The 25,385-nt window shown below is 43.1% G+C and overlaps 1 protein-coding gene across 4 annotated transcripts in view; it reads right to left on the bottom strand.

Annotated features, from left to right (window-relative positions):
* Nucleotides 1-25,385, bottom strand: part of ASB5 (ankyrin repeat and SOCS box containing 5) — a 61,786-nt gene that overhangs the window by 7,544 nt on the left and 28,857 nt on the right. For 3 of the 4 annotated variants that reach the window (XM_055333779.1, XM_055333777.1, XM_055333776.1), the window contains one exon: nucleotides 1,298-1,377. In XM_055333779.1, the coding sequence (XP_055189754.1) occupies nucleotides 1,298-1,377 (80 nt within the window). Of the gene's footprint in view, nucleotides 1-1,297; nucleotides 1,378-15,235; nucleotides 15,473-25,385 lie in introns of those variants that run through there. The other variant, XM_055333778.1, reaches the window with a different exon arrangement.

Below are 25,385 nucleotides of genomic sequence, written 5' to 3'. Positions count from 1 at the left end.
CAGCCATTCAGTCAGACTGGAGGAGCCAATTCCTCACCGCTGCACGTGGGGGTGACCAGGTGGCAGAGTGGGTGGGAAGGGCCCCATTCCCTTTCACCCTGAGGCTTTGGGGGCAGCTGACTCTTCCTGGCAGGCGTGTCAGCGGATATGAGCGACCTGTCGACAAATATCCTAAGGAAGCTCTGCATGACCGTTTCAAGGGGGAGGGAGGGGTGACCTTTAGAAATTTACTGACATTTTTTTGCAGGTGTTTTTTTCTCCCCCCATCAAGTGATGATGCAAACCAAACGGTCACACGGTGAGGATGGAACTGGACAGCCCTAAAGGACATCTGGTCCCACAGGCTCCCTCGATGGGTAAGAAGATAAAGCTTGGTGAGGCTGTGATTCACAATAAGTACCAGCCTGGACTCTCTGTGCCCTGAGTCCCAGTGCCGAGCTGTGTGCACCGGGCAAGGCCACCCCTCCTGCCTCTCAGCCACCTGGGAGCACCCCTTTCTCCCTGACACTGGGAAGCATGTGGTCAGTGACTTCCAGATCTCGTTCTACATTTGAGTCACGCTGGAAAATTTCACAAATGCATAGGCCAGGCCAGAGTACTTTCTGTTTCAGTAAGGAATCCCCGCTTTCCCTCTTTCCTCCAATGGGGCTAGGGAGCAGGAGCTGGGGGGATGACCCCTCCGTCGAGTCCACCCCGGGCTACAGCTTCATGTACAAAAGATTACTTAGGCATCTGCTCTGATGGGGCCTCTTGGATATTGCATAACTCAAACTTCCTTTGCAATCAGCTGCACACACGGTGGAGCCAGGCACACCTGAAGGGCTTAACGCATAATCCGTGCAGCCCATGACTTCTGGCTGAAATGTGTCTACCCGTGAACAACTATACCGTATGAGCAGCTTGGAATATTTTTTAAAAAATTTTATTTATTCCTGAGAGACAGAGAGAGAGGCAGGGACATAGGCCGAGGGAGAAGCAGGCTCCCTGCGGGGAGCCCGACGTGATCCTCGATCCCGGGACCCCGGGGTCACCCCCGGAGCAGAGGCAGAGGCTCAACTGCTGAGCCCTGCAGGCTCCCTGAGAAGCTTGAAATATTAAGGCACGAGGCTCTACCAAAATATGTATAAGGAAATTTCGAAGATAAATGGAAACCAGGGCCTGATATGGGGGTTAAGATGAAAAAAAAAAAAACCGGTGACATTTAGGAGGCCGCTTTATTTATTTTGGAGTCGATTACTTTGAACGTTCCTGTCCTGGTGGTGGGAAGGGGCACATTCAACCCACGGTGCTACCTCACCTGTGACAGCAGCGTCCGCAGGGCGAGCAGGCGGCCTTGACTTGCTGCCTCGTGGAGCGGGGACCGGTCGGCCCAGGAGCCTGGCGGGGAGGACAGAAGACAAGGAGCCTGAGTCATCGGCCTTGCTCCTAAGAAGGATGCTGCCGACTGGCTCTTGTGACGCCGAGCTCGACCTGGTGGCCAAGACACCTGCCCTGGAGACCCCTGACCTGGTGGCCGAGACCCCTGCCCCGGAGACACTGACCTGGTGGCCGAGACCCCTGCCGTGAAGACCCCAACGCGGTGGGCGAGACACCTGCCCCAGAGAGCATGGACAATCTAATTCCCACCTGCAGGGACCTGACTGGCACTTTCCAACACACAAGGCTACAGGGCATCTTCTGGAACCGATATATCCCAGAACTGCCTTACCTCCTCAACTGGTCTCCAAAGAAGAGGGGGATTAAGGTCCCTAGATTGGCCACAAAAATATGTGTGTCATGGTTTTTCAAACAGAACCTGGAGAAAACCCTTTGTGTGTGTGTGTGTGTGTGTGTGTGGCACCTGCAGCAGCTGCACACGCACCCTCCACATCCCATGCCCAGCCCGCTGTCTCCCCTCTACACCCCCATCCTACCCTGCCCTGACAGTTTGCCCTGAGCCCTACAGGGGCTGCAACAGGTTGCTTAATTATTAACTAATTAATATTTAATAATTGATTAATTATGAGGTTTCCTAAGTCCTGAACGGTGAAACAAGCTGAGAAAACCCTAGAAAAGGGGGTGTCAGGCACCTGGGTGGCTCAGTAGGTCAAGGATCTGCCTTTGGCTCAGGTCCTGATCTCAGGGTGCTCGGATGGAGCTCCTCATTGGTGGGGGTCCCTGCTCACGGGGGAGCCTGCTTCTCTCCTCTCTTACTTGTGCTATCTCTGTCACTATCTCTGTTTCTGTCAAATAAATAAAATCTCAGAAAGAAAGGAAGAAGAAAGAAAGAAAGAAAGAAAGAAAGAAAAAGAAAGGAAGGAAGGAAGGAAGGAAGGAAGGAAGGAAGGAAGGAAGGAAGGAGTCACAGGCTGGGAGGAGCAGACTGTCATCGGTGTTGGAAACGTTACTGAAAAGCTCCCGGGCTCCCTGTCCCCGCAAGCCAGTGGTCAGTGCGTCCTGGCACTGCACCCCCAGCCCGGCCCGGCTGAAAAAGGCCCTGACTGGCTGCACCCCCCTCCTCACTGCCTCCTGCTCCCCTCCCTGGCGCCTGCCCTCCTGAGGCCTGCCCAGGAGGCTCCCCATGATCCTGGGCTGCTGCACAGTGATTTTCTTGTAATTTAAACAGGATCAGCATTGTTGAGTCTATTTAAGGGACATGAGAGATCATGTTGGAGGCTTTTAATGTGATTAAACCTGCAGACTATGCAAATCAGAAAAACATTAGTTTAAAGGGTATCAGTGGCTGATAAATGGAAGCAATGCTGACTAAGGAGAAAATCTTCCCACCATAACGGGATCATGTTTGCTAGTGTTTCTCTTCTTATCTACTACCTCTTTCTATTTTGGATCCATGGGATGCAATAAATACGAATAATTTTTCAAAGCCCTGCTGATCAGCCAAGTGCAATGTAAATAAAGCCACTTAGCCGTTAGAAATGTGAACTTCATGAAAAGCATTTTGTCCAAAGCTTCTTAAATAGGTCAGGAAAAGCAGGGGACACGTAGTAAGGAATTGTACTTTTTTTTTTTTTTAATTTATGATAGTCACACAGAGAGAGAGAGAGGGGCAGAGACACAGGCAGAGGGAGAAGCAGGCTCCATGCACCGGGAGCCCGACGTGGGATTCGATCCCGGGTCTCCAGGATCGCGCCCTGGGCCAAAGGCAGGCGCCAAACCGCTGCGCCACCCAGGGATCCCAGGAATTGTACTTTAGAGACCACTTCACTACCCCTGCTTGTTCATATCTTCGAAAAAGTCTACATGCACACCTAGGCTTCTACGCTGTGGTCTTACTGAAGAACTTTGCCCAAACACCGTAAAAGTGAGGTCCAAGCGATTCCACTGAATAAAATGTGGGTCACACGCATACCACACGGTTAATGAAATGACCAAGTGAACTGGGTGGAGAGGCCAGAAGTCAACTGCCAATCAGCCACCTCGTCTTACATCCAGGGATATTATGAGATATTATCGAAATCCTAAGGGCAGAGGCCAGAGCTTTTTCTCTCCTGACTGCGGATTTGCCAGGAACGGTACCTGTAGCTGATGCCGAATAGTGAGGACCAGGTGCACGACGGGCGTGCAAGCGCTGTGTGCATTCTCTCACTTCCTTTTCACCCTCGCTTGAATGTATACGATTATTGGTTCTATCATTTAAGGAGAGTCACGTACTCTAACTACAGCTGGTCCTCCTAGTTATGACACTGCACTGGTTTTCTTTCCATCCAGCATAATTTCTTGCTTATTTAAGAGGATCAGCAAGCCAAACATCCAATTCCTTGAGCTGTCAACTGGAAGAAGAGCTACTGTTATTAGCTCTGGGATAATCATTGTTTCTAGTAGGTGACCCCCCTATTACATATTAAGAGGAGAATTGAAATAATGCACACCAAAAAACATTTGTCAACAGAGCCACGTTTGGCGCCAAAGCAACGGTTCTTAATAAATTGGGATTTTTATTTTTTTTAAGGATTTTATCTATTTATTCATTCATGAGACACACACACACACACACAGAGAGAGAGAGAGAGAGAGAGAGAGAGGCAGAGACACAGGCAGAAGGAGAAGCAGGCTCCATGCAGGGAGCCCGACATGGGACTCGATCCCGGGACTCCAGGGTTATGCCCTAGGCCGAAGGCAGGTGCTAAACCACTGAGCCACCCAGGGATCCCCATTTTTGAGATTTTTTTTTTAAGGATTTGGTTCTTAATAATTTGGAACATTAGTTCTTACTGAATAAAGTGTAAAAGGCACCAAAATAAATTCTATTATTTAAGGGAACAGCTATGTTTCCGATGTCAGCTTCTAAGATGAAATTTGATGCTTTAAAAATCACATACACCTGCTTGTTTCATCATTAAAGGAAGCAGCTTCATGGCAGAGTGAAATTCTGGAGGACTTCAGAACATAATATCAATTTTATTGTGAATGCTCACACAAGAAAATTATAGCATTAGCTTTCCAAAGAGATCACATATGCAAAACCACTAAGTTCGGCTTACTCAGCAGCACAGTAATAAATTGATAAAGTAACCAAGGCTTAAATATAGGAGTTTAAGTAATCATTTGTAGTATTTATTTATTTATTTATTTATTTATTCATTCATTCATTCATTTTTGTAGTATTTATAATGATCATGTTTTTCCCCCTGTATAATGGCTTCATAAATTTAATTTCCCTAATGTAGCTCTAAAAGACGTATGTTGAATTACACGATGTGGAATCATTATTGCTGTTCTTTCGTTGCCACCAGCTAAAGGGCAATTAACCAGATGCTCGGATTGGGAAAAGCTCAGAGAGATGGTCTTCTGGATTCACGTGGGCTTGTTTCTATCTAGCATTTTTATGAAGACCTTTAATGGGCAGCAAAGCTAACAGTATTTGCCGCTGATGAAAACGAGATACTCCTCTCTCCATACTAATGTGTTTGCGCATCAAAATGATGGTGTTAGACGTCTGAATAATTTCAGCATGGCTTGCTTCACAAAAGAAAGGAAACAAAAAAGGAAAAAGGTCATTGAGACAACAGGCCACAGAAGGACCAAAATAAAGAGACATAAGTATTTGAATGTAGTGCCCCAAACCCCAACTGCCATGCTTCCGGTCAAGACTGACCCCAGCTTCCTGTCCCACTGCCATTTTCTTTATCACCAAGACTTAGGTCTATTACGGTGAGGAGAAAAAAGGCTGAAGCCAGATTTTACCTATGTGTCTTTGCTAGTCTTTCTATTAACATGACCTCCAATGGCACGACAAGGGAGTTAATGTCACGGCCATCTGCAGGAAAGTGTGGGTGGGTGTCAGTGAGGAAACCACTGGAAGTAGGCAGTGTTGGATGAGGAATCCCTTGGCCCATCAGGCAGAGAGAGAGTGGAATGAGAGTAAGCTGCCCTGGTATTTCCTGGGATGGGCTCAGCTCTGCACACCTGCATGGGCCCCCTGCTGCCTGTCATTCTTCTTTCAAGAAGGGGCACAGGGAGCTGGAGAATGAAGGGAGGAGCTTATGGGGCCAGAGTCCACAAGCTCAGAAGGAAAAAGACTGAGGGGCCAGACAGGCTAGGATTTGCCTCCCAGTTTAGGACAGTGGCTGCCATGAAGTCACCTAACTTGTCCGAGATTCAGTTTCCTCAAAAAATGAGACCAGCGCCATCAACCATGAGATGGGATTGAGGAGGGGATAAAGCAGGTAAAGGGCCAGCTCTCTAAATGCACAATAAAGAACCAACTAGTATTTTTTGCTAAACAAATTGGTAAATAGGGGAGATTCTAATATGAATCCTAAAGAACAATCATTTTTCTCCCAAACTAGAGAAACTCAAACCATAAATAACAGCATCTATTGACTAAAATAATTTTCAGTGCTATCCGTTTGATTAAACCAAATAAAGCAACTGAATGATTTATCAGTGCACTGAAGCCAACAATCAACATCTGCTGCTGCATTTTTCTTCTTTCCCAAGAAAGCTATAGGAAATAAAGATTTGTCCATCTGTTGACTTATAGGACATGCATGGACTCAATGCAAAAAGCTTTGTGTTTGTTTGAACTCCGCTTACTTAACTCTCAAGCAACCCCACCTCAATGGCTTCCTTGTCATGCCGTAGAAGAATCTCTGAAAGTAATCCGGTAACATGTGAGAATCAAAGGATACGAGATCATATTCCAGTTCCCATTTTAAAGTAAGTCTCCACGCCTCCCTATTTCTTGCCTTCGCAATCTGAAATTTGGCAACTGCAAATTTCTATTAACAATGTGTTCAATACAAAATCTCTTACCTTTCCATATGGGTATGCTTTACGTTAGAAAGATTTATAAGCTTTCTTGAAACCAAGCAAAATCAAACATATCTTCATAGACAGCAGTTCAGTGACTTTAGAATCTTGCCAGACTGGAACTGGGTAGCTATGATTTTTAAAATGTCCAATTTAACTCTCCAGGATAAGTTATTCAGCATGACAATTGTTTTACAAAACACCTGTAACTTTCCCCACACAAATCGAATGCCTACTGTGAAGGCCTCCCTGTGGCTTCCCAAGAGGGTGACTGGACTATATTTAGAAACACCACCAGCCCCCAGACATCTGATATAGAATTCACAGGGAGAGCGCCTGCCCTGTTCTGTAAACATTGTGTTGCAAGAGCAAAACATTTACTTTCTTAGATAATATCCAGTTTGGTAAGGGTCTATACCATACCTAAATCACCATCTCCCCAGGGCACTTCAAGCCAGCCACTGTTGAGGTAAATCCGACTCATATCTTTTTTTTTTTTTTTAATTTTTATAAGCATTAAAAAAAAAATCACTTGTCATTTGCTAGTTCCATTCGGCCATCTTAGGGAGCTCTAAGCTCTTTGTAACATGACCTTTCACCTCCAAAAACAAAAACAGCTTGGGAAAAACCTCACTTCCCAAACTGCTTTTTCTGGTTGATCGTTCCTCTTTGACAAATTGCTTATCCTAACTTATTTTTTTCTTTACACTGTGTGCCTTGCAATAAAATCAAAGTATTATAATTAGATCTCTGCCCATGGCTATGATGAAACCAATTTCCTTTTTAGAGAAAAAAATTTTTCCTGGCTCTCCTTCCCAGGCACAGCAGTAGGATGTAAACTCACTCCTGGGCTAACCTCGCAGTGGTGCAGAGGGCTCTCTGAGTTTGGGTCACACCCACTTTCCTCAGTTGGTCCCCAAATAGGAAATTCGGGACACTTATCTCAGACAGGAAATTACAAGGAGAGGTGGGAAGCAATGGGATCATCACATATGAATCAGTGCCAGATGTTAATGCATTTTACAGCTCCCTTTGCTTATAAGGCATTAAATTAACAAACTTCTTCCTAATGGCGGTGGAGGCACCATGAAGCCAATGAAACATGCATTGCACCCCCCATTGCACCTCCTCCCCCCAATGCATGGACACTTTCTAAGACGCTATTGTAATCTCATGTTATTTTGCTTAAAGAAGATCCCCAAATGCAGATAAGCTTCACGCTCAACATCTGGCCCATCCCTACTCCCAGGTTTACAAAATAATTGAAAAACACCAGGCATTTCCCGACCTTGACTGTGTACTTTCCTGTTTAATCACATTAATAGAGCCACATAAACCCACGAGGGCATGCTTGACAAGAAGTGACATGCTGTTAAAACAAGCTTGAGACTGTCCTTTCTTTCCATTCCTCTTGCCTCTCTGAAAGTTTCCTCAGAAACATCTAGTCCAGATCTGAAACCGCCAGCTGTACCCTGGAAACTTCCAGTATTAATGGAGAGTTGCATGGATCTGCAACTTACTCTAGTTGATTTCTTGTTCATGGTCTAGGATCCTTTCATTATCACCTAAGAAGATAGTGTCCAAACATTAAAAAAAAAAAAACCTAACAAACAAAAAACAAAACAAAACAACAACAACAGGTAAGTGAAAAATGTGCTGGGGTTGATCTAAAAAAAAAAAAAAAGATGACATTTCCTAAGAAGTGAAGGCAATGGAGTCCCCATGATATTTATGAATATCCAAAATCAAGAGAGAAAGCGATTTTAAGACCCTTTTCAAAAGGTAACAATGTACTCTTGGAAGAGACTACCCAGTCATCCCTGGGAACCGTCACTGGTCACTGGGATTGTGGACAGAGCACACTGGACCTCTTCAGATCAATCTGAATTCAAATTCCAGCACATATACTAGTTGTGTGAACTCTGTGGTGATTTAACGTCTTGACCATCAGTTTTCTTAGCCATGAGGGGGAAGGATAGGTCTATGCATGTCACAGGCTTATAGTGAATACGAAGTACTTAGCATGGTACCAAACACGTCTGAAACCTGACAATACAACTGAAATTCCATTTTAGACAACTATTGCCATGTATCTGCCCCATCAGCTTTTTATTACCTCTCATAAACAGGAAGTAGGACAACCTAACTTATTTAGGATTATGAGGCTTTCGCTCATCTTATTCCCTTCGTCTACATACCTGTAGGAGATATAAAGAGATAGGCTATGGTCAAAATAGCCTCTGGGACAATGATCCCATCTGTATGGATTACTCTCCGGTCTAGAGCGCTTCCCTGGCCTCTCCCACCAATTTTAGTGCCAATTTCAAAGTTTACCCCTTGATATTTTGCTGGCACCTCGATACATTTCTAAAACCAAGCTCATCATCTTTCTCTCAAAACCAGTTATTTCTTTCTGCTTCTCTTTTGCTTTAAACAATACCATTCTCTCTGTCGCCTGGCACTCATCATGTGGTCTTACATTTAAGCACAATAATTTTCCAGGTAACTTCAGATGTGTTGCCTGTCTCATGTGCTTCTTTGCGAGGAGATAGATACTATCGCCCCAGTACTTCTCATTCATGGACCTTCATCATCCCAAGCGGAGTCCTAGCATCTGTCTACACTCACCTGTAGAGAGATCTCTTCCTGCCCCATTGATATAAATATTATCCACATGTAGGTTAGTCCAAATTGATATCTCCAGACCAGCTCTCGTCTTGAAGTTCCAGACTTGAATTTCCAGCTGGCTCTTTAATTTCTACACGTGGATATTTAAATAAACAATTTGACTTCACACAGAAAACCCCACGCATGCTCTGCTTCTCTTAAACCTCCTCCCTATCAGTACCTGGCAACTCCACTCATCCAGGTGCCCTGGGGCTAGAAACCTGCATGTAATCCTTGGCTTCTGTTTCTCACACCCCACAGGCAAATCCTAGTGAGTCTTTCGCACCTACCATTCAAATATAATCCGACTTCGATTACTGTCTCCTAAACTTCACCGCTGCTACCTTAATCCAGACCACCAATTACCTTCGCCTGGCTTTTTCCAAGTCTGCCGACTGGCCTGTGTGAGTGTTCACTCGTACCCTTCCATCAGTCTGTTGTAACCACAGATGCCAAAATGACCCTTTTTATGTCAGAGAGAATCCAATGGCTTCCTTTCTTACCCAGAGTAAAATCCAGAGTCCCTGTCATGACCTCCAAGTGTCTCCAGGCAACTCTCTAATCTCAGGCTCGACCTAGAACCCCTTCCATCAGCCACACTGGCCTCCTTGCTTCTCCTCAAACCCACCAGATGTACTTCTATTCCCTCTGCTTGCACTGCTTCTTTCTGAGACCTGCACGTGGCTTCCTCTCTGACTTCTGCTCCACACTGGCCGGTCACTTTATCGGAGAGTCCTTCCTTGACCACCTCATATGAAAAAGTCCTTCTTATCTTGGTCTTTGTTCTCTCTACCCTGCCTTGCTTTTCCTTCTGAGTACTTACTGCCACTAGAACATAAGATCTTGGAAAGTAGGCTTGGTATATTTTGTTCATTTCTGTGTCCTCAAGACCTAGCACATGAATAATGTTCATCACCTGATCAATGAATGTCCAGAATCTCATGAGTTGTAGAGCTGCTCTAGAGCGTGGGCCCTCCGCTCCAAAATCCATTGGTTCTTCCATTGTACCAAGCCTCTGGCCTTCCGCATCAGTGAGTCCTGACAGTATTTCCTTAAAGCAGTAATCTTGCCCTTCACATTCATCCATTATTTATTCATTTATTAAACACATGTGGTGATCTACTAGGGCAATTTTCACCCTTCTAGTTGCCAGAGATACACAGAGGAGACTAGAGTATGGTCTGCTTCCTTTTGAATTCAATTTAGACTACAGTCTCCCTAAATAGTCATCCTGACACCCATCTCTAGCCCACCATTCTTAACACTGCCACTTGCCACTGAATTAAACTTCCAAAGCATCTAGAGTTCCTGCCAGGCCGTACAGGGCCTTTAGGAAAATTAGAAAAGGCACCCGTTTCCATAGCAGCCACGGCCCGTGCTGGGCACACATGCTCAGCCTGCACAACTGAAAACACCTCCACAATCTTGCAATTCAAAAACCTTCAGTTTTTATTTCTTATTATTTGCATTCACATACCCTGTGATTAAGCTGGACTGTTGTACATGTTCCCCCAATTTTGTCTTTTTTCATATCTTCTTCCCCCTGCTCGATTCTCATTAAAAAAAAAAAAGATTTTTACTTATTTTAGAGATAGAGAGTTCAGCGAGCACAGTGGGGAAGAGGCAGAGGGAGAGAGAATCTCAAGCAGACTCCCCACTGGGCACAGAGTCCCATTGGGGGCTGGATTTCACCACCCAGAGATCATGACCTGAGCAGAAGCCAAGAGTTCATGGCTCAACTGACTGCACCACCCAGGAGCCCCTCGACTCTCATTCTTTTGTTGCAGAGTAATTTCTTGGGTATATCTGCTTTGTTGGTTTACCTACTTTGCTCACAGTGCCTGAAGAAGTCCAGACAGCAGAAGTGGCTTGAAGATAGCTTCCCTTATGGGGAGAGCTCCATGCCGGTTTGGGGCAAGGTACCTTGGTAGGGTGAGAGGACAGCCAAGAGAAGGACAAAGAGGCAGGAGGAAGTGTGAGAGAGGAGGGGCAAAGGAACTCGGGGAGGGAGGGAGAGGCCGAGAGCACTATACAGGGTTTTAAATGCCAGTCCAAGAGGCCAGCAGGAGCCTAAGTCCACTCTTTGGCCACACGAGAGAAGTGATAGGACTGGAGGAAGAGGTCCCCACCTGCAGGACAATATTGCATGCCTAAAGTTTGACATCAGGCCCAAATTTGCACAACTTGTTTCAAGGGATAAATGGGTTTGGCCAGCAGGTTCCTCAGCGGGAAGCCTGTGGATTGATGGGGTTGGTGCGCCTCCCTACTCACTAGCATTCAGCTCCCACCTCTGCACAAAGTTGAAGAGGAGAAGAGGAGGGGTAATTATTAAAAAGATAAACTTCCAAGTCAGCCTAAGAGATGAGAGCTTGAGGCCAGATTTAATTTGGAAGTTAAAGAAAGCTGTCCTCTTTCAAAGATGGTCTGACAATCTTCAAGGTCGGATTCTTTCTTATTAAACTAGATTGGCTTTTTCCTGACCTCCTCGCAGAGCCCAGCTCAGAAGTTTTCTCCCTGACTCCTTAGGAGTGAGCCTGTCAGCTGTGTGGCCTTCCTGTGTTGCCAGGACTGACTGCAAACCTGGATTTTCTGAAATCAGGGTCTCAATCAGCACTGTGCCACAGTGGGCTCCTCCTGCTTCCTCGGCTATCATCATGCCCATGTTCCTAAGAACTCTGTCTGAGCGGTCATGTGGTGCTGGATAGTGGGGTTCAAAATGGGCTGTGGAGGAGGGCAGATCTGGATGGGACATCTGACTATCATATATTTGCTATTGCAACTTGGTGAGTTTCAGTTGCTAAATCATCTATAAAATGGAACAATGATATCTACATTTTCTAGTTCTTCAGTGGGTTAAATGGGCCTGTGTGAGAAGAGTTTGACCCAAACTATGTGCTTAATAGAACCCTGACTGTTATTTCCATTGTGTTGAGAGTCAGTGCTGTGGGCTGAATTGTGTCCACCTAAAATTCATGTATTGAAGTCCTCGTGTCCAGGGTGATGATATTAGGAGGTGGGGCCTTCGAGAGGTATGTAAGCAGGAAGAGTGGAGCCCACATGTGTGGGATTAGTGTCCTTATAAAAGTGGCTCTGGAGAGATCCCAGCCCCTCCATCATGGGAAGAGACAGTGAGAAGGTGCCAGCCATAAGCCAGGAAGAGGGCCCTCATCAGAACATGACCCTGCTGGCACCTTGATCCTAGACTTCCAGCCTCCAGAGCTGTGAAAAATAAAGTTGTTTATAGCAGCCCACTAGGTGGTATTTTGTTATAGGAGCACAAATGGACTAAGATAAGATTATTTTGTCCTCCAACAAATTCCTATGTTGAACCCTTAACATCCAGTGTGACTATATTTGGAGATTCAGCTTTTAGGAGGTAATTAAGGTTTAGCAACATCATGAGGACAGGGCCCTAATCTGGTAGAGTTGGAGGACTTATAACAAGAGTTATAAGTCTTTCTCCCCAAACACGTGCCAAGAAGAGGCCATATGAGCATACAGTGAGAAGGTGGCTATCCACAAGCCAGGAAGAGCGCTCTCTCACCAAAACCTGACTCTGTAGGCACTTTGTTCTTGGACTGTAAGCCTCTAAAAGTGGGACAAAATTAATTCCTATTGTTTAAGCCACCCAGTCTATGGCATTTTGTTATGGCGGCCCAAGAAGACTAAGACAGAGATTAAATGCTTTGCCTCAAGTTAAAATCAGTAACTGAAAAAGCCAGGAAGCAAATTCAGTCATTTGGAATATTCAGTGAAACTTTATCAGGTAATATTCTATCTTCAACCCCAGAGCACATAGTGTAACTAATGGGCTATTGATCCATAAGAGGTCCATAATAAATACTAAAAAATAAACTAAGCAAATTCAAAGTTACCTTCTAAAACTGAAAAAAACTGTGGAATTGTTGTCTACATTTTCATAAAATAATATGACTATTTGAAATAGTAGCGACAATACAGCAATACAGCAACAATCACTGTATTGTCTTATCCAGTTATGAGTGGGCCTTTAAATAGGACAATAAACATGTAAAACAAAAAATCACGATATTTTGCAAATATAACCATTACATTTTGTTGTAAATCCTTCCCAACTTGCTTCTAAAAACACAGTTTTAATCAAGATGCAACCACATTATTCAGATTGCTTTTAACCTTTTGTTTTCATTTACATACAGATAGCACACGGTAATCATTTCATATCATAAAATACCATTCTATGAGATTTTAAATGATTATGATACATATGTTGTTGTATTGGTATATCATTATTTATTTAGTTAGTCCCCTATTCAATGATGTTCAGGTGGCTTTTGGTTTGAGGAATTAATATTATTTATATTATTTCTTATTTTTGTGAATATGTCTAATTACCTGCTTAGGGTAAAGTCTTAAAATTTCGATGAATGTCATCAAATGACCTTCAGCAAGAATGGGGCTATTTATTTTCTCATTAACAGTACTGGAAACATTTGAAGCTAAATCTAATGAGAGTCTGCTGAAACTGTTCCTTTTTTTTTTTAATTGGGACATTTCTCTTTTACTATATTTTCAATATATTTAAACTCTGTCAAGGAAAACTGCGTAAGCCTGTATTTTCTTTACGTAACACTCGATTTTTCACATAATTTACAGCTTGTTTTCAATCCCCTTTAGAGTCTCTTCAGTGAAAATGCATGAGATTCATCCAGGTGAATTAATTAATTTATTTTTTATACTTAGTTTGTTTTTTTGCCACTTTGTCCAACTCTGTTATGTGGCTCACACCTGTGGTCAAGTGCATATTTAGTCTTCACTTAAGGAACCATTGAATGCTCTTTATTCTCCAATAATTGCCTGCATTCCTTCTGGATTTAAGGATCATGAGAATGATGAGACTATTATTACTTGTCAGCACCTAGCACAATGCCTAGCACATAATAAGTACTCAATAAATACTTGCTGTTTTCGTATATATGAACACTTAAATAGTAATGTCTTCTTTGTAATCAACTACTTTTCATTCATGCTAATTTGTTCTAAATTTTTATTGATAATTACACTGTTAAAAAGTAATTAAAAGGTAATGTGTTCTGGGGAGAAAGAATAAGGCAGTTTTCTCAATCTTTCAAAGAAATGATAGTATTTCAGCCTATTTTAAAAAGTATTCTTTTAGTTTTTTTAAAGATTTATTTATTTATTTATTTATTTATTTATTTATTTATTTATTTATTTATGATAGACGTAGAGAGACAGAGAGGGAGGGGGCAGAGACACAGGAGGAGGGAGAAGCAGGCTCCATGCTGGGAGCCCAACGTGGGACTTGATCCTGGGACTCCAGGATCGCGCCCTGGGCCAAAGGCAGGTGCTAAACTGCTGATCCACCCAGGGATCCCCTTCTTTTAGATTTTTAAAGAAAAAATTTTTAAAGATTTTATTTATCTATTTGAGAGAGACAGAGCATGAGATACGAGAGAGATGGGAGGTAGAGGGAGAAGCAGACTTCCCTCTGAGCAGGGAGCCTGATGTGGGGTTGGACCCCAGGACCCTGAGATCAGGACCTGAGCCAAAGGCAGATGCTTAACCGATTGAGCCTCCCAAGTATCCCTAGATTTTTAAAATTTATAATAATATATAAATCATATTCTTTAGACTTCAATTATCACACAGTGAATGTAAGTCTTAAGGAGTTTTTTGGGAACTAGGTTTTTTGGGAACGGGGTGGGTCATCTCTGAGCTTGCATTTCCCACAGTTAAGTCTATCATCGACCACACTGATATTCTACTAAAGTTCACATTTAGATTATTCTTTTAAAAAATAATTTCCTCACAAAGCTCCCCTCCGCTCCTGTGCTCATGCTCCTTTACGTTTTTCACACTTTTTTTTCCTTACCAAAACAAATGACTTGCGTCAGAGCCCTTTAAGGGAGTCATTCTCTTCAGTTACTTGCCTACATCACCCTCCTACTTTCTGGTCCAATTGGAATGTCTTAAAATGTCCATATTCAATCGCTTGCAAACAATCTTTTCCTGCCTCACAGCATCTTTCTTTGTTTCCATACCAACTTAGAAGCACCTGCTGAAGCAGAAAGGTAACCACCCCGGAGACTAAGAGTTAGCGGTGGTATTTGCTACACAGTCATCAAAAGGAGCCCGCAGACATGCTCTGCACACCCTAGAAAGAGAGAAGAGTGCAGTCCGGGGCCCGGCCACACACTGGCATTTCAGGATCCGCATTGTGCAAAGCACCCACCGTGCAAAGGTAGCATTGGCCCCAAGCAGGTCAATATAGTTTATTGCAGGACACCGACGGGCTTGCAAAGGCTGCTCTACTAACCTTGACTGGTCAAAATACCCAGGGTAGCTCTGCGCTTGGGAGGACAGTCCTCTAGGCTCGCTGGCCTCCTGGCCAGGTCCTGCCTTGGGGAGCCCCTGTCGCCGGCCAGCTGTGAGGGCGCAGTGGCCCACCGGCCCTGTCCCCGGCAAGCAGGTGTCATAGTGCAGGGCTCGAGCGGGAGGGGGCGGCGGCCGCACAGTCCCAGCCTTGGCTCCTTCCCTCGCACCTGCACGCGGGTCCTGGGTGCTAACGGGGACTGGCCTGGCCGGGCGCCCTGCTCGGAGCCGTGGAGCCCAGCTGGGGAGGAGCCGCCGGGGGATGGGCCGCGAATGCAGGAGCCTCTTCTATTTTTAAAGCGGAGACTCAGCTCCAGCCTCAGCTCCTCGGCTGGGTTTAACTATTCGCATGGGACAGGAAGGGAGAACCTGTGAACCCGCATCTCCCGCTCGCTGGAGACAGAGGACAAAGGAACTCGAGGTATGCAATAGGACGGTGGGCTGGGGTCCTTTAGGATGGGTCCCCCTTAGCTGCCCCTTGCGAAAGGGTGCCTCAGGGGCTGCAGCCACAAAGTTGGGGAGCCTGTCCTCTCCATCGTAGGAGCAGATCCTGTCTGTGCAGCAGGGTCTGCAGGGAGGCAGCTCAGGTTCCTTGGGGAAGAAGCTAGGTTCTGGGTGGGCTTCCCCCCAGAGATCCCCCACCTGTTCCGTGCGGGGCGCAGCTCACTACTGCACTTTTCCTGCAGGTCACTTCTCCACTGAGAGGTGCCAGGGGTCAATTTCAGTAAAAAGGAGAATTCTCACCCTAAACGGCAGAGCCAGGAGAGAGGGAAACCGCAGGCGTGTGGCTGGAGTGTTCTGCAGGCACGTGAAGCTAAAACGGGGTACCCTGGGCCCTATGGAGCCAAAAGCAGTGACGGCACCTCCGGAGGTGCCCAGGGATGGCCTGAGCCCGCGGGCCTGTCACCTGCCATCGACATACGGGCGGCTGTCTCCATGAAGGACGGTCAGGGATTCTGGTAGCCATCTCCACCTTTCTATCCCTATGCTTCGGCTCTGCTTTCTGTTGGCATTTATGGAAAAGAACATGAGGCAGGGCCTGCTGTCCTATAACAAACTGGGTGAGAAGAGGAACGTTTCGGGAGTAGGATGGTCTCCCCTGCACCGCCTTATCTGGAGCTGCTGCTGTGTTCCATCACCGCCCAAATTATCACTGATGGTCACCAGGGTCTTTTCCGGATGTGGAATTAAGCTTTAATCCCACAAACTCCATGACCTGGGGCACGCGGCCTAATGATACCTTGGTTTCCCCTTCTATAAAATGAAGACCTTGGAGAAGATGACTGTGTTCTGGCTCTCACATTCTTTGATTCAGAATCGATGACTAATATACAAAGGGCAAGATGGCACATGAGCTGGGACCACAAAGAAGGACCTTCCCAGTGAAACCGCAGCCCTGGTCCCGCTCAGTGGAGGCAGCTTGTGCAAGGGGCACCTCCCAAGGTGCTGGAAGGGGCTGAAGCATGGTCAGTGAAGGGGCTTATTCAATCCGCCCTGTTTCCGTGTCCAGTTGTCAGGAACCACAGGCTCTTTGTCCTCAGGTGGTTCCCATGAGGGGACTGTGCGAATCGAGGCAAGCCACACTGTAAAGGGAAATACTCACTTTTGCTTTAAAAGAAATCTCAATTTTGAGCTTCGGACTCTTTGGCTTTGTACTTTCATTGCTGTGAGAAAAATACAGGCTTTGTACTTTATTGTAAGAATTGGGAAAACTTTTCTTCTTAAAAAACTTTGGACACCGGGTATTGTAATCATTGCTAAGACTGTCCTCTCCCCTGGGTTGTGTAAGAGTACACACGTCTGTGATGTCACAGATCTACTACGCGGTACCTCTTAAGTAGTGGGTACTAAAAAAAAAAAAAAAAGTCAAAGCATCATTTGTGTATGGAATTCCAAAGAATACTCAATACTTCAAGAGGGCTTTATATAGTCCACGGGCTGGGGGGTGATAAATTTCCAGTGCAGTGGAGAGAAAAAAAGCCATTGGATTTCATCATAGCTACATAGTTAAGTGAGGTGTGTGCAGAATAAATATAATAACTCACATCAATAATCAAGTGGATTCAGGAAATAATAATTACTCCTTTCAAAAATTTCAAGAGCCTCCAAAGCAAAAGTAATTTAAAAAAAAATGACTCCAGGAAATTGCAGGAAGATGTTGTTACAGTTAATTTACTGGAAAAAATAAGGAACAGAATATTAAATCTATGGAGTAGCTCAACTGTATGATTTCATTAATAGAAAATGCACAGTGCAGTGAATGTATTTGGGACTGAATCATTCAGATGCTAGATATCTATGATTGTATAAATACGAATGTACTATGAGATACCTGGATGTATAGAAGAATATAGCATCTTTCCTTGTGTCGGTGTAAAAGTGGATTGGGTAAGTGGCAGTATATCACTGGGCCCTGTGAGGAGTCTGACGTTTTAAAGCAAACCACTATTAGATAAGACACAGCAGGAAATAATTAAAATTATAGTCCGCAGACGATAATAGACTCTGAAGTGTTACATGCTAGAAAAAACATCTGAAATACACTGTAGATTAGAGATGATGTACAATTACTATCCGCAAAGGCTAAAATAAAACTGTACGTGTTTTAGGATATAGGAAATGAAATAGGGCCATTCTATTCCCGTTTTAGCCAACGCTAATGTGTCAGAAAACTCTAGCACCTATGTTGGAGCCTGTTGCCAATCCTCAGTGAGAAAGTGCTGTGAAGGCTGGAAAAGTTTCAAAGGAACCCAGAAACCATCAAAGAGCTGAAGGCACTTCTGTGGGAGAGCAGTCTCAATACTGGGGAAGTTTCAAAATGGAAAGTTGAAATCTAAGAGGGATTAGGGTGGAAAGAAATCTATGTATAATTATACAACGCACTGATAGGAGTGAACACACATTTTCAAGAAATTCTGAAAAAACTAGACAGTTGGATCAACTTCTGACAGTTTTAAAATTACGTTTGGGACACAAATGTGAACTCTCTTTTTTGGTTTACACAACCAATCACAAAGTTCAGGAGCTCATTGCTTCCAAAAGGCGGTGTTGAACTACCCCCCGAATCTTCAGAAACAGCTCAAGATGAATGGACTCCAGCTCAGATCCAGGTTGGCACTTTCCCCCACGTATGATAATGGAATATTCTAAACATATGCACTATCCATCACCCAGTTCAACAGCTACCAACTCACAACCTGTCTTGTTTCACCTTCAACCCACCTATGGCTCTCCCTACCCCACTTCCAGGATTATTTGAAGCAAACCTCATTATATCATTTGATCCATCAATATTGCAGTATATATATAGATATATATAAAGGTGAGAACTCTTTGCAATCATAACTCTAGTATCATAATCACACATAAACAGTAATTCCATATATCATCAAATACACGTTGATAATTGTTATTTTCTGAAAAGCAACTCAGTTCAAAAGTGCCTTCTAGAATAATACCTAAATTAACAATGTTTCAATTCTTCATCTTAAGGCAAAAGTCTGTGATCTCTCCATTTTCTAAATTTTTTTTTAATGTAAGATACTTGTCCTTAAAAAAAAAAGTTTCTTTTCTCTAAAGTATCAATGACTCACTATGTACAAGATATAAACTCTACCTTAAATCATCACAAGACATATTAGATCCCTTGTACCTGCTAGCGCCAAATTTCCACCTTTGTAGAGTCGCATCTGGACTGGGCCATCGTTCAGTTCTGGGAGGCTGCCTTGCTGGGGGTGTCTTTACCAGGCCATGCGTACATGGAGCTCATCACCGCCATCTCCAAGGCCCACTCTTGTTGCTCCATTTTATTTTATTTTTTCTATTTTATTTAAACATAAGTACCTAAATCTGTTGGCCTAGTGATGGGGAATGAGGGCAGAGGAGGTGTGAGGGCAGGCCTGAGAGAAGCATCTTGGGGAAAAGCAGAGTGATTGTTAGCTAACAGTGAACCTTTGTCCGGGGTCATTAATTCTCATCTAAAAGTTGCTGGGAAACCTACAGTGACATCTTGTGGTCCATGATAACTCCTCTCTTAGTTTAAAGGCCTCAGGGGTCTGAAAAAATCACAATTAGGGAACATATGGTTAGGATCCTCACAAAACCACGCATATAACAGCAGTGCCTAACCACGGGGAAGGGTGCGCTATGGTGTGGGCAAGGCTTTGAGAACAAATGTTTATAAGGAGGCACTTTCAATATTACCAACTTGTTTTGGGGTGATTTAAAAAAGGTGTAAGCATAATATAAAATCCAGTTAAATATAGTTTGAAGTCATAAAATTATATGCTTGCAGAAAACATATTTTTTATCGTAGATCCTGAAACACAATAGTAAGGGGTTCTGTGGAAGAAAATGTACTGTCCCCAATGTCCAGGAGACTTAACAATGAAGAGCAAGGCTCTGGTAGCTGTCACTTACAGGTGATAGCTACCATACTCAAATGTTTGTTAATACTGAGAGTTAAAATCTTCTCAAAAAGTTTAAAATATCTTTTTCAACATTATAAAATAAGAGATGTCTCTGAATTTCGGATATTTTTAACTACACCGAGAGACATAAATGATTTTTCAGAAAGACACAGATAATCCCCATATGTAGAAAGAAAATAATAAAATACAATTTAAGTTAAAAATCCCTGAATGCTTAAAGTGCGAGAGACTAGCGTAAACTCTATCAACTAAAGCAGATTAATTTCTAGTTGTGTAATGAAAAAGAAGGTGATGAAATGCCATTCATTCATTCATTCATCCATCCACTCAGTATTTCTTAGATGTCTACTGGGTGCTCTATCCTGGGTACACATGGATGAAAAGACAGTTGCCATCCACTTGAACCTTAAACTGTAAGCAGGTGTTGCAATTTTGCAACACCTCCTCCACCCCATCTAAGAAACCTGTGAACGTCTGGGCATCAAGAGCTTGTATGAGTCTATATGACTCGTAGAGTCATAAACTGGAAATTCCCCTAGTTCTGTTTCGCTGATGCTCCTTAACAGCTACAACTGTCCACACAATATCTGAGGTACACATAATTTTCACTGAAGTTTCATAAGCTGTGAACAGTAGGTAGTGATTCTCAATGAGGAAGACACAATGTGATTGTAGACAGTGTATTTCCATTACTAAGGTATTTATGAAGCCCAAAACAATTGTGAAAAAGTGGGCAAAACCTATTTTTTGTCATCGCTGTTACTCTTAACAGGTACCTTGAAAGCCTTTGGCTAGCATGCGAATTGTGAAATGAGTGGAGGGATATCACGGTGAAAGATGCCACTAGGAGAGGAAAAAGCAAACAAGGGAAATCTTTTTTTTTTTAAAGAGTTTTCTGACTTTTTTTTAAAATTTTTATTTATTTATGATAGTCACACGGGGGGGGGGGGGGCAGAGACATAGGCAGAGGGAGAAGCAGGCTCCATGCACCGGGAGCCCGACGTGGGATTCGATCCCGGGTCTCCAGGATCGCGCCCTGGGCCAAAGGCAGGCGCCAAACCGCTGCGCCACCCAGGGATCCCCAAACAAGGGAAATCTAACCAAAAATATCAATTCTGGTTCTGAAAACAGTATTCTACATTTCTCCGGGCTTCTGCTAAACATGTTTTTAGAGGAAAGCCTTTTTAAAAGCTCCTTATTTTATGTTTTAGCCATAATACACAGAACAAAAAGATTTAAAACTCTCAACGATGTAATTATTTTTTTTTATCAATTCCACATGCATCAGCAATTTATCTACACTTGATTTAACAGATCTCAGGAGATCTGCTTTTTTTTTCATTTTTATTTATATATTGTTATTATTTTTTTTTTAGTGAGAGAGTGAGCAAGCATGCAAATGGAGTTGGGGAGGAGGAGCAGAGGGAGAGAGAGAATTTTAAGTAGAATCTGCACTGAGTGTGGAGCCTGATGTGGGGCTCGATATCATGACCCTGAGATCATGACCTGAGCCAAAACCAAGAGTCAGAGACTTAATCCACTGAGCACCCAGGTGCCACTGGTGATCCACTTTCTAATAGAGCTTTTCATTCCAACATAGTATGGAGTGAGGAGCCTCAACACTGCCTTCAAACAACCAAAGCTAGGTCCATATCCCAGGCCAGGAAAATACTAAATTTGTTACCTTGAGAAAGTTACTTCATTTCTTTGTGCCTCAATTTCCTCATCTGGAAAATGGGATAACGATCCTACCTCACAGGATTTCTGTACAAAGTAAATGAATTAATAGATAAATCAGAGCCATGCCTGGTATATAGTGAGTCCTTAATTAATGTTAGTTTTTAGATATTATTCCTGCTAGTGTATAACGTAGATATAAGTACATCATTCATGCTTTCATTAATTCTTGTCTTTCTATTTAAGAGTAAAGTTAAAAAGCAACTTCAAAGCCTCACAATGCTCAAGCATGTCAGTTGCTGGTAAACCCCACAAATATTCCTGGTTCATCAGTCGCTCAGTGACTGTGGTGTACATAAAATAAATAGTTCTTGGTCTACTAGATATCACTTTGCTACTTAATAAGAAAAATGAAACAAAACAAACAGCCCGACAAAAATAGCTCACAAAAGTTAAGCGACAAAAAACAGACTAGGAGAGCTACAGGCCCAAAAATATGTCTGTCCTATGTTATAGGTGAACCCACTGGTTGCTGAGAAAGAAATGCTGGTTGATCTACAACAGCCCAGCCATTTTCATGTAGAAACAAACAAACAAACAAAGAAAATGGTTAAAATATTAGAAATGGGAAAATTTAAAAAGGAAAAGGGAAGAAATCCAAATTTTGAAGTAATGGGAAAACACAGTAGTCTCTCGCATATCCTTATCAACAGTCCTAGCTTCCAGAAGGTTTTTGCTAGTGGTGATGAAGCCAGATGACTTGGACAAGCCCCAAGTACAGGTTTGTTGAGCTGAGTGGAAGTTTTTTCCCAGGTAAATGTCAGCTTAAAAGGCAGAGTCAATTCCTAAATGTGCAAGGATGCCCTTTGATGTCCTTGCTGAGAACCCTTTCGTAAAGCTAATTGCCGTTATTACCCCAGGGCTCTCAAATGTCGGCGTGCAAGTGTGCAGAAGCCAATCCATTACTTCACCACGCCAATTTTCTTCCCAAATTTCCTTTGGTTATATCCATATTCATTCATTTCCAATGAGTCCGAGGTCTAGACCAAGCCCCTGTACGTTCTCCTACTGAAATACACTCCAGCCGCTCTCCCTACATCCATGCTTGTCGTCCAAGCCACATCCATCTATGCTGGCGTTGTCCAAGCCACATCCATGCTGGCATCATCCAAGCCATATCCATGCTGGTGTCATCCAAGCCACATCCATGCTGCCATCGTCCAATCCAGGTCCATGCTGGCATCATCCAAGCCTCATCCATGCTGGCATCGTCCAAGCCTCATCCATGCTGGCATCGTCCAAGCCTCAACCATGCTGGTGTTGTCCAAGCCACTCTCCACTGATTGAGTGGGATGTCTGGGATTTGCCTCAGAGTAACCCCAGGGTAACTTCTGCAGGTTTGATCGTGTGCTTCTGCAAACGCAAGCTTGTGTCTGGCAAGAGGGTGTTATCTTTCCGTTCAACTTATGAGCCAGGATGTTATTTAAAGTAGGAAACCTTATCATAATAGACTTCTTAGAAAGCTGATTCTTCGTGCTAGATTTGGTTTGCTGATACTTAAGATTTTTGCAGCTCTGTCAATGAGTGAGATCGGCTCCCTGCAATCTGCCTTTCTTGTGCCCCGCTTTTTCGAGTTGGGGTCAAGTATCGGCTAAGCTTCGATCCCTCTGACTGCTGTAGAATAAGGAAGCTATCTGGCTAACAGACCGTCTACAATTGCAGGTTAAGGAAATCTCCGCGAGGGGGTCGTTCGTGGGCTGTGACCTCAGAGCCAGACAGCTGGGGCTCTGAGAAAAACCTGCAAGAGCGTGTGTCTATCACCACATCCAACGTTGCGAAAGCTGACTGTGTTGTTCTTTTTATAATTTTGATCTCTAGATCCTTGAGTTACTTAAAGATATTTTCTTAATTTCCAAACATCAGAGTTTTCTTCTAATTACATTTTGTTAATGATTTCTACATCAGTGTTCCTGAGGGTAGTGGAAATGCTCCATATCAGAGGCAGCAAGTGAAGTTTTGTGGGCCAAACCTGGCCCACTGTTGCTTTTGGTAAATAAAGTGTAAATTTGGAGTGGCACATGTCCCATACACGGAAGCACAAATCCATTGTCATATGGGGCATCACGTGTAAACCACATTTACATCCATAGCTACTTACATCTATAGCACAAAATACAAAAATTGCTAGATATTATCTTCCAATTATGACTCTCAAGTACCCTATATCATTTAAATCTGGAACCTTTCTTTAGAAACAAGACCTCACATCCAGTGCAGAGAAAAAATCCTTCTCTAAAAATGGCCAGCTCTGCTACAACTCCATCTTATCTTGTTACCACGTGAAAATAGCCAAACTGAATAATCACTGCAGTTAAAACAACCCATGCCTCACTTCAGCCACCACCCTCCGTATAAGGTGTGCTCTGAACCTGGCTTTTCAAGAGTTTCCAGATTACCTTAATCATTCCTTAGTTCCTTACCAGAAAGGGATGAGGCATATTACAGAAACCATGGAGACATAATAAAACACAGAAAAATCCCAAAGTCGACCTTGGCATACAATTAATAATGGTTATTTAAATATTTTACAGACACTATGAAGATAATTGGTGGGCCAGGATATAACAGGAGAAAGGAATAACAATATTGTTAAATCAAGATTTTTCTGAGATAAGATTTTTAAAACCTGAAAAAAATCTCATCATAAAAAAGAATTTTCTACACCATCTATCAGGAATGTACATTCCATGTGTCCAAAAGGTAAGGAATGGATTGTTTAAGAGATCAGATAGTTTAGATTAGTGTCATAGTGCCAGACGCAACCACAGAATGCAGGTGTAGGCTACCCATACCATAGTGTATTGCTGATGAAGTGAGTTTTGGCACTGTGGATTGTTCTCCAGATAATTAGGCTAATATATGAACCACATCACTGATGATATGAGGAATGCCAGAAAGAAAAAAAAAACGCATTTGCAGAAGTAAGTGTTCCTTCAATAAATAGAAACCCAGATGACTGCCCAATTAAAAGCGCCAGAATTATTAAAAACAAAACTCAGCTAACACAACAAGAATAATAAGGGACCTCCTTAAAAATGGTAAAAGTTACCTACAAAACCAAAGAAACAAAAACCTTTAGAAAACATTATACTTAATGGCAAAATGTTGACACCTTTCCCTTATGAATTGAAAAATCAAAAATGGACACTAATTATCACCACTCCATTGAACATTGTACTGAAGGTTTTAATCCATAAAATAACTGAGGAAGAAGAAATACATAATGGTATAACAATTGGAAAAGAAGAAACTAAACTAGCATTATTCACGAATAATATGATTTTCTACCTTAAAAAAAACCCCATAGAACCTACAGATTCTTATTAGAATTAATGAGAGTTTGGCAAGTATGTTGGGTATAAAATTAGTATGTGTATTTTTAAAATATTTTATTTATTTATTCATAAGAGACAGGGAGAGAGAGAGGCAGACATAGGCAGAGGGAGAGGCAGGCTCCCTATGGGGAGCCTGATGCAGGACTTAATCCCAGGACTGCGGATCATGACCTGAGCCAAAGACAGAGGCTCAACCACTGAGCTACCCAGGTGTCCCAAAATTAATATATGAAAATGAATTGTATTTCTCCATGCCTACAACACAGAGAAAATAAAACAATTTAACCAGATACTTTTTACGATAGCATAAAACAATTTAATATCGAGGAATGAATTCAACAAAAATGTGGAAGACTTTCTCGGAGGACAATAAAACCTTACGAGACACATTAAAGAAAACCTATAGAAATGGAGAAATACATCATGTTTATTCACTGGAAGGCAAGTGATGCAAAGATGTGAGCTATCCCTTTAATAAATGATTGCTAGGTTAAACGAGTTACAAAAAAAAAAATCCAACAGGTGTTTTGTGAACTATAGAAGTTGCTCCTAAAATTTGGAATTTCACATTTACCAAACACAGCCAAAGCCA

Source organism: Nyctereutes procyonoides, unplaced genomic scaffold (genome assembly GCF_905146905.1).
Source record: "Nyctereutes procyonoides isolate TBG_1078 unplaced genomic scaffold, NYPRO_anot_genome, whole genome shotgun sequence".
In the NCBI taxonomy this organism is placed as follows: domain Eukaryota; kingdom Metazoa; phylum Chordata; class Mammalia; order Carnivora; family Canidae; genus Nyctereutes; species Nyctereutes procyonoides.
This window is presented reverse-complemented; position numbering and strand designations above follow the sequence as displayed.